The sequence below is a fragment of the Zalophus californianus genome, chromosome 8 (assembly GCF_009762305.2).
Source record: "Zalophus californianus isolate mZalCal1 chromosome 8, mZalCal1.pri.v2, whole genome shotgun sequence".
Lineage (NCBI taxonomy): Eukaryota > Metazoa > Chordata > Mammalia > Carnivora > Otariidae > Zalophus > Zalophus californianus.
Window position 1 is genome coordinate 118,386,627 of NC_045602.1, and position 15,314 is coordinate 118,401,940.

Sequence of the window (15,314 nt, forward strand, 5' to 3'; positions counted from 1 at the left end):
CAAAATACTGCTGTGGTCTGAATGTTTGTAAACCACCAAAATCCATAAACTGAAATCCTAACCTTTAAGGTGATGGTATTAGGAAGTGGGGCCTTCAGGAGGTGATTAGGTCATAAGGGCGGAACCCTCATGAATGGGATTAGTGCTTTTCTAAGAGGCTGGAGAAAAATCCCTCACCCCTTCCTACCTTGGAAGACATAGTGAGAAAATCTGTGAACCACAATACAGCCACACCAGACAACGAATCTGCTGGTGTCTTGGTCTTGGACTTCCCAGCCTCAGAACTGTGAGAAATAAATTTCTGTGGCTTGCAGGACACCCAGTGTATGATTATTTTTCTCATAGCAGCCTGACGGACTAAAACAAGTATGATGAATGTGAAGGTCAGGGGTCTAAATGGCTAAGAAGATTAAGGGAGAGGTTTGTTTTGTTTTGTTTTTCACTGAGAGCAAATAATTTTTAATTAACAAATACACCAAAGAATCATGCAATGCTGCCAGCATTGGATGCAATTCTGGGCCACAAGTCTGCACACTCTTTTGCGACTGGTCCTGTGATAGCAGAACCTTTCATTTCAACTTTGTTGTTTACTATGACCCCCGTATTATCTTCAAAATAGAGAAACACACCATCTTTTCTCTGGTATGACTTTCGTTGTCAAATTACCACTGCTGGATGGACCTTCTTTCTGAGTTCTGGTTTGCCTTTCTTCACTGTGGCCATCACCATGTCTCCCACACCAGCAGCAAGAAGTCTGTTCAATCGTCCCTTGATCCCCTTCACAGAGATGATATACAGGTTTTTGGCTCCTGTGTTGTCAGCACAGTTGATCACGGCACCTACCGGAAGACCCAGAGAAATCCGGAATTTCGCACCGATGGACCCACCACGTCCTCGCTTCGACATCTTGAGCGCCGGAAAGGTAAGGGAGAGGTTTAACACCCTTTGAAGATAGAGCCTTATTTAAATCTCAGGAGCTCAGATGCACCCTTTGAATGATTCTCTTCCAATCATGGCCAACTTCCTCCTACAGAAAACCTTTTTATATCTCTGACGTAGAAACAAGATCATCTGTTCCCATCGGGCCTTGCATAGATGAATAAGGGGAAGCCCAGAGAGGGAGATGTGATCACCAGCAGTTTCTCAGTCAGTAATAGTTGTAGGCCTTGCATAATATACCGAGTCAGCACTATCCAAAAAACCCAAAAAACCCCACAAAAAAGCAAAACCAACAAAACCCACAAAGGGAGGCACAAAGAGAGCCACATATGTAATTTACACTTTCTCCTGGCCACATTTAAACAGTAAAAAGAAACGGGAGAATTAATTTTATATTTTATTTGACCCAATATATTCAAAATGTAATTTCAACATGAAATCAGTAGAACTCTTAGAAATCCAGTGTGTATTTTATTTACATTTATGGCACATTTCAATTCAGACTAGCTGTATTTCAAGCCCTCAGTAGCCACATGTGGTTAGTGGGTATAGACCTGGACAGTGCAGTCCTATGCCTCAATTTCCTTATTTGTGAAATGAGGATAAAATTGGCTAGATCATGGAAGGATTAGGAGAGCGCAAGTAAAACACTAAGCATTCCGCCCTGCACGGAGGGGGCACCCAATAAATCTTAGCTTCTTTGGGTTTTTTTCTCTCCCCGTACCGCCCTCCTTCTTGTCTCCGTCCCTCTTTCCCCGCCCCCTCAGGCTCCGGGCGGAAGCAGTACCGTCGTAAATGCAGCGCGCTTTACGGTGGCGTTGCCTTTTACCGCAGTGTGGCCGGCTTACGTGTCACTCGCACTTTTACCTCATTGGCTCTGCGACCCGCTCACAGCGCTTTCCGGCAGTGTGGCTGGACCTGCAGCGGAGGGGGCCGCGGTTTGGGCGTAAGTGGAGGGAACTCGAGTAGCAGGTGTTGGCTGGGCCTGGAACCATGGATGTGGGCGAACTTCTGAGCTACCAGGTATGAGGGACGAGGAGGGCCGGGGTACCGTCCCCTCACCGGGGTAGGGGTCTCCGGTCGCGGGACCAGAGGCCCTTCATCTCACCTCCTCTCACCTCCGTCCCCGCGTCCCTCACTTCTCATGTTCGAGCTCCTCATTTCACTTCACTCTCCTGAGACTCTCCTGGGCCCTTTCAGCCCATGCCTTCTCAGAACCCAAGCCGCTTCCTTTCAACTCCAGTCTGGGCCTCTTCTTACCCTACCCTGGACTGGGGCCTGGTGCCCTTCAACTCTTCTGAAGGCCTCAGACCATCTTCACAACCATCTCGTCCCCCAGTCGTTGAGTTGGTGGTGGTGGTGGTGGTGGTGGGAGGGCACTGGTCTTTCCTGCATTTGAGCCCCGGCTTCTCCACTAACTGGCCATGTGGCTTTTGGACAAGTCATTTTCCCCTCTTTGAGCGTCAGTTTTTGTATGTATAAGACGGAGACAGTGATAACTACCTAGTAGGGTTGTTTGAGGACTCTATATAAACTATTGGATATGAAAGCTGATTTTAAAGTGTAAAAGCTGTTCCCATGTTAACTGCCATTGTTGGGAGATGTTTGGAATTCTAGCATGGGATGGGACCCTAGGAATCTTCTTGTCTTCCCTGTGCAGGCGACTTGGTGGGAATGGGTGGTGCAGAGGGCAGAAAGGACTTCTCCAAAGTCACTCAACAAGTAAGAGCTGGGATTAGAGCTGAGGTCTCCTGCCTTCCAGTTCAAAGGTTACCCCCTCTTTGACTTCCTAAAGAGGCTCCTTGTGAGAGGCAGTAGAACCCTGCTGTCAAATATGGTAGCTGTCCATGTGGCTGTTAGACAGTTGATATAGGGCTAGTAGGAGTTGAAAAGTACTCTAAGTGTAAAATCATGCTGAATTCTGAAGATTCAATATGAAAAATAGTTTTTATACTGATTTTATGATCATATTGATCAAATCAATTACCTTGATTTTTGATGATACTGATTAATCATATTATGGATAATGGGTGAAATAAAATTTAAAATAAATTTTACCTGTTTCTGTTGACTTTTTAATGTAGCTACTAGCTTTTTAGTGTGGCTATTAAAATTACATATATAAGTGGTCTTATATTTCTATTGGACAGCTCTGCAGTAGAGAATGGTGATTAAGAGTTATGGGTCAGGGGCGCCTGGGTGGCTCAGATGGTTGGGCGTCTGCCTTCGGCTCGGGTCATGATCCTGGAGTCCTGGGATTGAGTCCCGCGTCGGGCTCCCTGCTCCTTGGGGGCCTGTTTCTCCCTCTGCCTCTCTCTCTCTCTCTCTCTCTTTCATGAATAAATAAGTAAAATCTAAAAAAAAAAAAGAGTTATGGGTCAGGGGCCACATGTTCCTTGGAATCTCTATTTTGCTATTAACTGGCTGCTGTAACCTTGAACAAAATACTTAACCTCTCTATGCCTTGGTTTCCTCATATGTAAATAGGGGCAAAGATGGCACCTACCACATAAATCTTGTGAAATGTAAAGTGCTTGGACCAATGCTTGTCAAAGAGTAGAAGTTCAGTACATGTTAGCTATTATATTCATGCCACTCCCTCTGCCAATATACAAAGAACAGACCTTGGAGACTCTAGACATTGTAGAAAAGAACTTTTAAACAATGGTTGATATATAGCCAAGAGAGTTCTCTTTTTAAGACAGTTACTGAACATGAAAGAAGAAAGGAAATAGGATTGTTGAATGAGTGGTTGTATGTCTGTTTGGGAGTTGTAGAATGGCTAGTCCATTGACTCAATATTAAAGCTAAAAGAGCTTCATTCATTTGCTCGAAAAACATTTATTGAATGCCTACTGTGCAAGGCATCAAATCCTCTGAGTATACAACATTGAACAAAACAGACAAGGTTCTTGCTTTTGTGGAGCTTGTAGTCTGGTGGGAAAGTAACAAGATAAGTGTGTAAACAAACAAGAAACTCAGATTGTGATAGGTGCTTTGAAGGGTAAGCAGAGTTTGCTGTAGGACTGTGCTGTTTGGTGTGGTAGCCACTGGGTACCTGTGACTACTGAACACTTGAAATGTGGCTAGTTGGAATTGAGAGCGATATGTGTAAAATACACATTGGATTTCCAGGATTTAGTATGACAAAAATTAATGTAACATATGTTAATAATCTTTGTATTGATTCCATGTTGAAATGATGATACGTGGGATATATTGGCTTAAAGAAAATATATTATTAAAATTAATGTTCCTTTCTTTAAAACTTTTTAAATGTGGCTACTAGAAAATTTAAAGTTACATATGTGGCTCATTTGTAACTTTCAGTATATGTTTATTAGACAGTGCTGTGAAAGAAAATAACCCCTGGCAGTAGGAGACAGGACCTATTACTTCTGGTAATGTGGTCTGGGAAGGACTCTGAGGAATTGTTGTTAAAGGACTGAAGGTTGAGAGGGAGACAATCATGTAAAAGGGCAGAAGGATCAAGGCAGAGGGAAAAGCAAGTATGTAGGCTATGAGGTAGAAGCTGGCGTAGCCTGGTAGAAGATCAGGGAGAGGATTGATGGAGCTGGAACATGGTGAGTAAGCAGGAGAATGGTAGGTGATAAATAGGAGATGTAGGCCTTCCTATAGGCCATGATGAGTTTGAATTTTATTTGGAGAGATGTTATAGATAACCTCATGCAAACCACTTATTTACAGATGAAAAGTGAATCCCATTCTGGTAAAGCACTTCCCTGAGGTTGTGGGCTAAGGTAGTGGCACAGTTAAACCAGAATGCTGATCTCCTTATTTTCAGTCCTGTTCATTTCCCACATGCACTATTCGTGCAGTTTCCTTTCTGTAAGATTGATGTCCACTCCTCCTGTTCCTAAAAGATGGTACAGTCTGGAACCTAGTCCATAATCAATCAAATGCACCCATCCTTTTGTGGAAATGGGGAAGATCATTTGAATTAATGGATGCAAAAGCTCTTCAAAAATAGTAACATTTTATAGATATGAAAGATGCATTATTTACCTGCACCATCTCTCAAAATCTTTATAACAACCCTATGAAGAAGGTACTGTCTTTAATCCCTGTTGTACAGATGAGGGAACTGAGGTGCAGAAAAGCACCTACCTCATAGCTGAAGCTCCTAATAACCGTGCTGTACTGCCTGCCTGCTCTGTGCCAGATGCTGAACTAAAGTGCTTTTGAATGTGTTCTTACGGTTAATTCTCAACATGCCCTTTGAGGTGGGTGGCATGCCTATTTTATAGAGAAGGAAACTTGAGCTAGAGAGCTCGGTTACCTGCCCAAGGACAAATAGCCAGTAAGGAGCAGAGCCAGAGCTGGAACCAAATGAATACCCAAATCTGGTTTTCCATTTTGTTTTCATACTTTACTTAAACTTTCATAATACTTTTAAAAGCTTTAAAAAATGAAGAATGGTACATCTATAGAAGAATGCATAAATTTTAGTGCTGTTGATTATAGTTGTGATTTTCAAAGTAGACTCAACATGACCACTGAATTTCATTTCTCAGGGGCATGTTTGATTTGAACATACCCACCCCCATAGTTTGATTCGAACATCCCCACCCCCATAGTTTGATTCATTAAGTCTCCCGTGGGACCTTAGAATTTGCGTTTCTAACAAGATCCTAGGTGATGCTGAAGCTCTGGTCCAGGAATTACATTTTGAAAGTGCCCCTGGTCTAGAATGTACATTCCTTTTAAAATTTTACCCAGCTGAGATTCTCCTCCCTTCTCATAGCTGCTAGTTTTAGTTTTTTGAGCTTAAGTTATACTTTTTCCCTCCCATTCAAGATATTGAGAGCAAATCACTTAATCTTTCTGGGCCTCAGTTTCCTCATATGCCTAATGAGGGGATTAAGTAAGTCTCTCTGAGGTCTCTTCTAACTTTAAGTTCTGTGATACTAATTATTTAGGCCAAGAGCTCTAGAGATTTCAAGGGATAAAAAAGCTTGATGTAGGAGAATGAATCGGGGCTGAAAATCTGGGAGATTTGAGTTTTAATCCTCCCTTTATCATTACTTATCTGGGTGACTCAGGACAAGTCACTTCCCCTCTCTGTATATCTTTTTACCACCTGTAAAATGAGAGATTGAGCTATAAGAGTTGTGGTTGTTTCCTTTCCTGGAATTCAGAGATTAAGGTAAGCAAGGAAAATATGTAATGTCAAGAAATGTTTATTATAAGTATTTAATATTTTTTGGGTGCTTCTTAATTTCATTTTTGGGGCAGTGTGGTGGGAAGATAGATTCCAATTTCCCGCTGAGATTGGTTCTTCTGGTAATAGAGTTAGGCAGCAAGTGCCTCAGTATATGCCTTATAGCCTTGACATATGTTAACTATTCATTTGAGAAGACAGGAGAATTACAATGTGGACAGGAGGTGGTGGAAAAAGTCTTAAAGAGGAAGCCAGTTATGTTCCCAATATGGAAATGTACTTTTTTGATGCCTTCAGGCTTAGACATCTCATCAAGAAGTGTGCCCAGCAGTTCCTAGGCTGAGAAGTTTCTGCTGCATAGATGTGCATATGAACTTCAGGGCATTCTCATTAATACTAATTCCACAGATGTCTGGAAAAAGTTCTTACTTTCGAAGTTTTGCAATAAAGAATTCACATTTAGTGTGGCTTGGCTCAGTGGGAATGACTTGCTTTGTGACATGAGAAGTATTCTCTTTGAGGCAGATTGGGGTCAGGGACCCTTGGTTTTAGCAATACTGCAGACACCCACTCCTCTTGTGACCTATCAGTAATATCATAGCATTTCCTTGGATTGCAGGGGCTTGTAGGAATTTATAATCTTGCTCCTTTCCCCTTATTTCTTTCCTTTGAAATAAAAAAATTTTAATGACAATAAACTGACAGGAATGGTATTAAAAGGAAGTATTTGAGAAAAGGAAAAGGACCCTAGTCGAACAAGTAGTTTTATATTCCCACAGTTATTATATTATTATATATTGCAGGGCAGTAATCATTGTGTCTATACTGTTTTGTGTTCCACATTTTTAATTTAACACTGCCAGAAATATTTCATGGGTTTCTACATGGTCCTCATGTTCTTTTTAATGTGTTCATACTTTTTGCACAAGTGATAGACCAACCATTTTTCCCTAAAATGTTCCTCCATAATTATTTAGAGGAATTATTTATTATTATTTGGTCTTAGGTTTTGGTTCTTGGAGATACTATTGCAGCGAACCTCTTCATTTGTATGGCATTTTCCCCGTCCCACCTGCCGTTATATATTACCACATGCCATCTCCTGTGCTTAGTATTGCATGTACAAAAATTATTAAAGACATGGTCCTGGACCTTAAAGAATTCATAACTTGAGGAATGAGACAGACATTTCAACAACGAACTGTGTGAATAAAGTATTATGGGAGCACAGTATAAGGAATGATTGGATATGCCTGAAGAAGGGATGTATTAGTGGGGGTGGATTTGAATGCAGTCATTGAAGAAAAGGGAGATGATGTTGGAATCTCAGCTATGATGAATGAATAGGAATTCTGTGGGTAATGAAGGAGGCCGAGGAAAGTCATTCTTGACTAGGATTAGTGAGAGCAGAAGCATGGGAGTGAAATGTCAGAGCATTGAGTAAATGGAGGGGAGTGGTAGATGATGGGGTCATCTCAGCTGCAGATACATTAAGGAACACGTTGTGCTCATATGGAGTGAATCCTTCATCAGTTTACAGTGCTAACAGCAGTGGTTGTTCCAGTTTCACCACAGTCTTGATACTACTAGTTGTCACAATTTAATTTTGTCTCATTGATCTAGTAGGTATGTAAAGTGTTAGTTCAAGTTTGCTAATGGGCATTTTTCCCCTTGTGTGTGTTATCATTTGTATTTCTTATCATCTGCCTTTCTCCCTAAAGTAGTGTTGTAGTTTGTAATTGAGCCTTTTTTTTTTTTTTAAAGATTTTATTTATTTATTTGACAGAGAGAAACACAACGAGAGAGGGAACACAAGCAGGGGGAGCAGGAGAGGGAGAAGCAGGCTTCCTGCTGAGCAGGGAGCCCGAAGCAGGGCTCAATCCCAGGACCCTAGGATCATGATCTGAGCCGAAGGCAGACGCTTAACGACTGAGCCACCCAGGCGCCCCTGTAATTGAGCCTTTCTGTTGTGTTTTTTTTTGTTGATGGGGTGTATGTAAGAAACATTTTAGAAGCCTGAACACATGTGCTCATTCTGTAGTGGCCCCGTTTCACCTATAACCCTGAGAATATTAGCCTCATCACAATGTTGTTTTATAGCATCGTGCTATAGGCTCTTTTTGCATGACAGTTTAGACTAGTGCTTTTCAAAGTTACTGTTGTTAATGATGGGACTATAAACAACATAAAGAACTATTTTCATTGATATTCCCATTTCAGGGTGTTTTCTGTTTCATCTTCTGAGTGGTTTCTTTCTTAAGTTCATTTCCTCTCTTTGCAACTTTTTCATCCTCTTTCTTCCGGGCGCATTCTCTTCATACTCACAGAACACATAATTATGTGCCTTCTCATACACCGCACAGTTAACTTAGAGGCAGGGACCAGCTCCTAGCAAAGTGTCTCACCCATAACTGATATCTCATGAATGGTCGTTTGAGGATTGAGTGAGTGAACCAGTATATACCTTCAAATATGTTCTGGTTATTTCCCCTTTTGGAAAGCTTTTGTTCTGATAATCTTGTTTGCTTGCTGCCTTGTATGTCTTTGTTTCCATGTTAGACATCAAGAATGTTTCATGTTAGACATTCAAATATGTTACTTCCGTTTCTGAATTGTCTTCCTCTTCCATATCATCTCTTGCTACCCTTGCTGCAAAACCTACATTTTTTTAATCTTTTATTTTGAATTAATGTTAAATTTACAGAAATTTGCAAAAATAGTAGAGCATTTCTGAGTTTTCATATACTTCTCACCCCGCTTCCCCTAAAGTTAACATCTTCTATAACCATAGTATGATGATCAAAACCAGGAATTCATAATTCTAGTAACTAAACCACAGACTTAATTCGGATGTCACCAGTTTTTCCACTAACGTCCTTTTCCTGTTTTAGGATCCTATCCAGGGTCCCACATTGCAGTTACTTGTCATTGTCATTTTCATTGTCTTTTATGATCTCGACCTTTTTGAAGAGTACTGGTCAGTTGTTTTGTAGGATGTCCAAAACCTGCATTCTTGGAGGTGCCAATACCCTCTGCCAAAGATTTTCTTGAGCCTCATTCTCTCTCTCTTTTTTAAAGATTTTATTTATTTATTTGACAGAGAGAGACACAGCGAGAGCAGGAACACAAGCAGGGGGAGTGGGAGAGGGAGAAGCAGGCTTCCCTTGGAGTGGGGAGCCTGATGCGGGGCTCGATCCCAGGACCCTGGGATCATGACCTGAGCCGAAGGCAGACGCTTAACGACTGAGCCACCCAGGCGCCCCTTGCTGAGCCTCATTACTCTGGACTCTTCCTTAGAGTGATTCCATAATCTTGTCCTTCATCATAGATGAACTCATCCATTCTTCCATCTTTCAGCACCTCAATATAGACAACTGTTAGCTCTCTGGCCATGATCTAGATTTCATGTATCTAACTACTGAACATTCTGGCCAGATGTTCTGGGGTCACGTAATTCTCTATCTCTCCACCTGCTCCACCACCTACCCCCAATTCTGCATTTTAGTCAGGGGTGCCTCTGTTTTGCAGACTTTAAAGAAGCCTTGGAGCTATTTCTCAAAGATGAGAGACAAGGTTTTTTTCCTCATGGATCATAAGATCCTGTGAACAAAGAGGTCCAACTCCTTTCTCAGGGGTCAAGATGGTGTCAGGATCTGAAAATGTTTAAGCCACAGTTCTTGCTCTCATGGAGCTTGCAGTCTAAGGGTGGCATCACACAGATTTGAAAACTGATACTCCAGTACACAGCATCATTGCTGTTACAGAAGAATGAACAAAATTTAGTGGCACAGGCAGGAGCAGCTCTGTCATCAGGAAAGCTTTGCAGCGTTACTTCTTCAGGTTATTCCTTCCTATTTCAGCTGCCATCATCATAGTTTAGACTCTTGGAACTTTGTCAAATACGTAGCTTTCTGGTTGGTCTTTTTATTTTTGTGGATCACGTATTGGCATGGTGAACATGGGTTTATTTCTTCTATAGGCCAACAGAACAGTTTTCACCGGTCATAGACTTCAGTCCTACCTATTTCAGCTTCCTTGGAGGTAGGTTTTTATTGAGATGCCTAACTTTGGAGGTGAACTTGAGGAAGACAGCCATACCTTTCTGCAGTCCCTCACTAGGTGTCGTTTAAATTGGGGGATGGAGGGACTCCTGGCTGGCTCAGTCAGTGGACCATTCTCAACTCTTGATCTCAGGGTCGTGAGTTCAAGCTCCACGTTGGGCATAGAGCTTACTTAAAAAAAAAAAATAAATTGGGGGATTGAATTTATAAAATTTACACCAATAGAGAAATTTTCAGATGTAAAAATAACTACATTGGAGAATGTGGATGGCTCAGAAAAGCCTGTCAGCTCTATTGGAGAGAATAATTCAAGGCACGTGCCCTCTGAGTGTGTCCATTAGGTGTCTTTTAATGTTAGTGTAGTGAATGAACACTAACTTGGGGTCAGACTGCCTGTGTTTAAATCCCACCTCTGCTATTTGCTAGCCATGTGTCCTTGGGTCAATTAACCTCTATAAGCCTCAGGTCTTCATCTTTATTTTTTTATTATTTTTTTTAAATTTAATTTAATTTAATTTAATTTTAATTTTTTATTGTTATGTTAATCACCATATATTACATCATTAGTTTTTGATGCAGTGTTCCATGATTCATTGTTTGTTCATAACACCCAGTGCTCCACGCAGAACGTGCCCTCCTCAATACCCATCACCAGGCTAACCCATCCCCCCACCCCCCTCCCCTCTAGAACCCTCAGTTTGTTTGTCAGAGTCCATCATCTCTCATGGTTCGTCTCCCCCTCTGACATACTCCCCTTTTCTTCCTCTCCTGTTATCTTCTTCTTTTTCTTTTTTCTTAAAATATGTTGCGTTATTTGTTTCAGAGGTACAGGTCTGTGATTCAACAGTCTTGCACAATTCACAGCGCTCACCGTAACACATACCCTCCCCAATGTCTATCACCCAACCACCCCAGGTCTTCATCTTTAAAATGGAGATTTTATAACAGTGTATCTCTGCCCACCATTTAAAAAAAAATCTCCATTTTACCATCTGTTTTTAAATACAGGATTAAATAAGACAGGGTGGGTAGTGCTAAGTAGTATATAGTAAGCGCCCAGTAAATGTTAGCCGTTAATTTTTAAGTATTGATATAATTACAATCAACACACATGCTGTAGCAAAAGAAAAAAATGTTTTTTTTTTTTTAATTCTACAAAGCTGCCTCAGTATTCCCAAGGTCATTGGTCCCTTGGAGATTAAGGTTTAGAATGCTATAAAAGGAAATGAGAACAGTTTGTCACCCACACATGCCACAGTATAGGGCTGTTCTCAATAGATTAAAGCACAACCCCATTCCACCACAGTTAGCAGTCATTGATATCAAGAATTATATCATCAACACAGTAATTCTTTTCCCCAGGTCTCTTTGATATTGCTGAGATATCTCAGTGTTCCCCTTTTCTGGTGCCTGAAATCTCATTTACAAATTACTCTTTTCTTTTTCTTTCTTTCTTTTTTTTCCCCTAAGGTTCCCAAAGGAAGTGGTTAGTTTTGGTTTGAGTCTTGTATGGCTATAGAGACACTGGAGTTAGGAAAAGGTATAGCAGAGATCCTCTTATTATTCCAAAGTCAGCCATTTGATTCTAGTATTTCAGCTGAATAGTTCAAAGCCGTTTTCTTTTCTGTAGTGTTCTAGGACTGACTGATCTGAAAGTGTGTTGGCCTAAATTTTAAAACCCCATCTCCATTGTGGGTTGGTAAATAGAAACTAGATTATCTTTGTCCTGAGTTCAGTGAAACATCTAGTGAGACTACCACAGTATATTTTCATCTGTTAACTCATTATAGATTATCAGTTGCCTGTGAGCAGATTATCTGCTTGGGCTCCTTAGACTTCCCTTCAACTACCCAGCAATGTCCAAAGCCATTGACCGAATTGAGAAGGATTTGACATCAAGCACAGAGTATTATGATGCTTCCCTCTGAATGTGTCTAACTATATTCTAAAGGCAGGTATGCTTGTTTATTGAAAGATTGTTTGGCGTTCTTTTTTTTTTTTTTTAAAGGTTTTATTTATTTATTTATTTATTTAAAGATTTTATTTATTTTTTGACAGAGAGAGACACAGTGAGAGAGGGAACACAAGCAAGGGGAGTGGGAGAGGGAGAAGCAGGCTTCCCGTGGAGCAAGGAGCCCAACTCGGGGCTCGATCCCAGGACCCTGGGATCACGACCCAAGCCGAAGGCAGACGCTTAACGACTGAGCCACCCAGGCGCCCCAGATTTTATTTATTTATTTGACAGAGAGAGAGCAAGCGTACATATAGGCATAGTGGCCAGGAGAAGGAGAAGCAGGCTCTCTGCTGAGCAGGGAGCCCGATGCAGGGCTCGATCCCAGGACCCTGGGATCATGACCTGAACTGAAGGTAGCCGTTAACCGACTGAGCCACCCAGGCGCCCCTGTTTGGTGTTCTTTTTTTTTAAATTTAAATTCAATTAATTAACATATAATGTATTATTGGTTTCAGGGGTACAGGTCTGTGATTGATCAGTCTTATGTAATACCCAGTGCTCGTTACAACATATACCCTCTCCAGTGTCCATCACTCAGTTACTCTATCCCTCCAACCCCTCCCCTCCAGCAACCCTCAGTTTGTTTCCTATGATTAAGAGTCTCTTATGGTTTGTCTCCCTCTCTGGTTTTGTCTTGTTTCATTTTTCCCTCTATTCCCCTATGATCTTCTGCCTTGTTTCTTAAATTCCATATATCAGTGAGATCATATGATAATTGTCATTCTTTGATTGACTTACTTCGCTTAGCATGCTACCCTCTAGTTCCATCCACATTGTTGCAAATGGCAAGATTTCATTTTTTGATGGCTGCGTAATATTCCATTGTGTGTGTGTGTGTGTGTGTGTGTGTGTGTGTGTGTGTGTGTGGCGTTCTTTTTTTTTTTTTTAAAGATTTATTTATTTGAGAGAGAATGAGAGTTAGAGAGCACGAGAGGGAAGAGGGTCAGAGGGAGAAGCAGACTCCCTGCTGAGCAGGGAGCCCGACGTGGGACTCGATCCCGGGACTCCAGGATCATGACCTGAGCCGAAGGCAGTTGCTTAACCAACTGAGCCACCCAGGCACCCGCGTTCTTTTTTTTTTTTTAATATATGTATACACACACACACCTTCTTTATCCATTCATCTGTCAATGGACATCTGGGCTCTTTCCATAGTTCGGCTCTTGTGGACATTGCTGCTATAAACATCAGGGTGCAGGTGCCCCTTTGGATCACTACATTTGTATTTTTGGGGTAAATACCCAGTAGTGCAATGGCTGGCTTGTAGGGTAGCTCTATTTTCAGCTTTTTGAGGAAACTCCATACTGTTTTCCAGAGTGGCTGCACCAGCTTGCATTCCCACCAACAGTGTAGGAGGGTGCCCCTTTCTCCGCACCCTCGCCAACATCTGTCGTTTCCTGACTAGTTAATTTTAGTGTTTGGCATTATTTATGTGTTTGTTTTGTTAACACATAAAATTGAGGATTACATTTTTTATTTGACCCCCTCCCAAGTTAAGAGCAACTGAGTTTAAAATTACTTTTGGAATTTTTAATAAACGTAAGCATTAACAGTACATCAGTCTCCAGCTGGTGTATCATGTTGGAATTCTGTTTTCTTCACAGCTTTGGATAAAATAAAAGAATTGTGCTTAGAGTTTGTCTTGTTATTTTTTACTGGCCTCTTCAAACATTAATACTTCATGGGAACAGCTAATAGCTTATCATTAATGATAAGGGAAATTTGAGCATTTTAAGGGTACATAATTTTTGACAGAGAAGCTGAAATATGGAGTGGGGGCTCTGGCCAGGAGCAACTGTTGCACAGAGGAAGGTAAAGATGCCAAAGAATCAACAGAATGCTAAAATGCAGCAATAAAGAAATAAGAAAAAGACATTATCATTGATGAATTGGGGGTTGTCGTGGAAAGAAACCCCCATTGAGGTTCCTTATTTATTTATTTATTTATTTATTTATTATTTTCAAAGATTTTATTGATTTATTTATTTGACAGAGGGAGAGGGAGAAGCAGGCTCCCTGCTGAGCAGGGAGCCACGTGTGGCGCTTGATCCCAGGACTCCGGGATCATGACTTGAGCAAAGGCAGATCCTTAACCAACTGAACCACCCAAGTGCCCCTGAGGTTCCTTTCTAAAAAAGGTGATATGGGTTGTATTGAATTGCACTAATTCCTCTTTTATCTGGTGTCTTTGGAAAATGTGGCACTCCTCATGAACAGATTTTCCACATAGCAGAAACTTACAAGTGGAGCAAGAGTACCAGAACAAGAACTTCCTCTTTTTACAAATGGGGAAGGCATGGCACAGGGATGGAAAGTGACTTGCCTCCGGTGATAAAATGGGGTTCAGAACAGAACAGTGCTTTTTTCCATATTCAAAACTTGAATTTTTCATCATTTTGTTTGGAATTGGAGTTCTTTCTAAAACAAACATTCTTGCCTTTCTCAATAGGTCAGACTGTTGTCTTAGGGTCATTATTATGAATGCATGTTAATTGTGCCCAGATTCTCTCATGATCCTTTGAAGTGTGGGAAGTTTTTACTCCTGTATTAAAACATTGGGAATGTTACAGAGAAATTTTGAGTTCTTTGTTTACAGTTTTTTGTTTACAGTTTTTCTTGCTTTTCTTTGGTGTAGCTGTCACTTCTTAGTGGTGTTATTTGTTTAATAGGATAAAATAGGATAAAATCTAACCTCTGAAGCCCCTTTTGCTTTCTTTTCACAGTGTCCTGAAAAGTTGTGGATGATGAATGAAGCATTAGTATTCTTGGTCATCTTTGGATGAACTGTAAAATTTTAGGGCTCTTCTATTAGTTACTGAAGACTAAGATACTAGAGATCAAATTAGCGTAACCTGTCTTCATTTTTCATCGTGCATGTCTTCTAGATCTCTTTGCCCACCGCTACCATCTTCTTGGGGACTGAAGAATATCTGAGCAATTACTAGTGCTCACTAATCGTGAGTCTTTCAAGAAAAACTAGTACTCACAAACAGAAGCTTAACCTGGCCTTCTGTGGAGTGCCCCTTTCTTTCATGGCTGCTTATCTTTCTGGAGGGGAGCCATTTACCTGTCTGATGGCCTTGACACTATATCTTTAAGCTAGTCTTATATCCAAATT

At 41.0% G+C, this 15,314-nt stretch overlaps 1 protein-coding gene and 1 pseudogene across 2 annotated transcripts in view; one reads left to right on the forward strand and one right to left on the reverse strand.

Annotated features, from left to right (window-relative positions):
• Nucleotides 1-437: 437 nt before the first annotated feature.
• Nucleotides 438-911, reverse strand: LOC113938219 (annotated as a pseudogene). Its single transcript, XR_003524853.2, has one exon. The product of XR_003524853.2 is annotated as a 60S ribosomal protein L23-like (transcript).
• An 885-nt stretch (nt 912-1,796) lies between these two features.
• The window catches only part of CTNNBL1 (catenin beta like 1), a 161,698-nt gene continuing 148,180 nt past the window's right edge, over nt 1,797-15,314 (forward strand). The window contains exon 1 of the mRNA XM_027623383.1: nt 1,797-1,962. Coding sequence (XP_027479184.1) covers nt 1,933-1,962 — 30 coding nt within the window. The 5' untranslated portion in view covers nt 1,797-1,932. The remainder of the gene's footprint in view (nt 1,963-15,314) is intronic.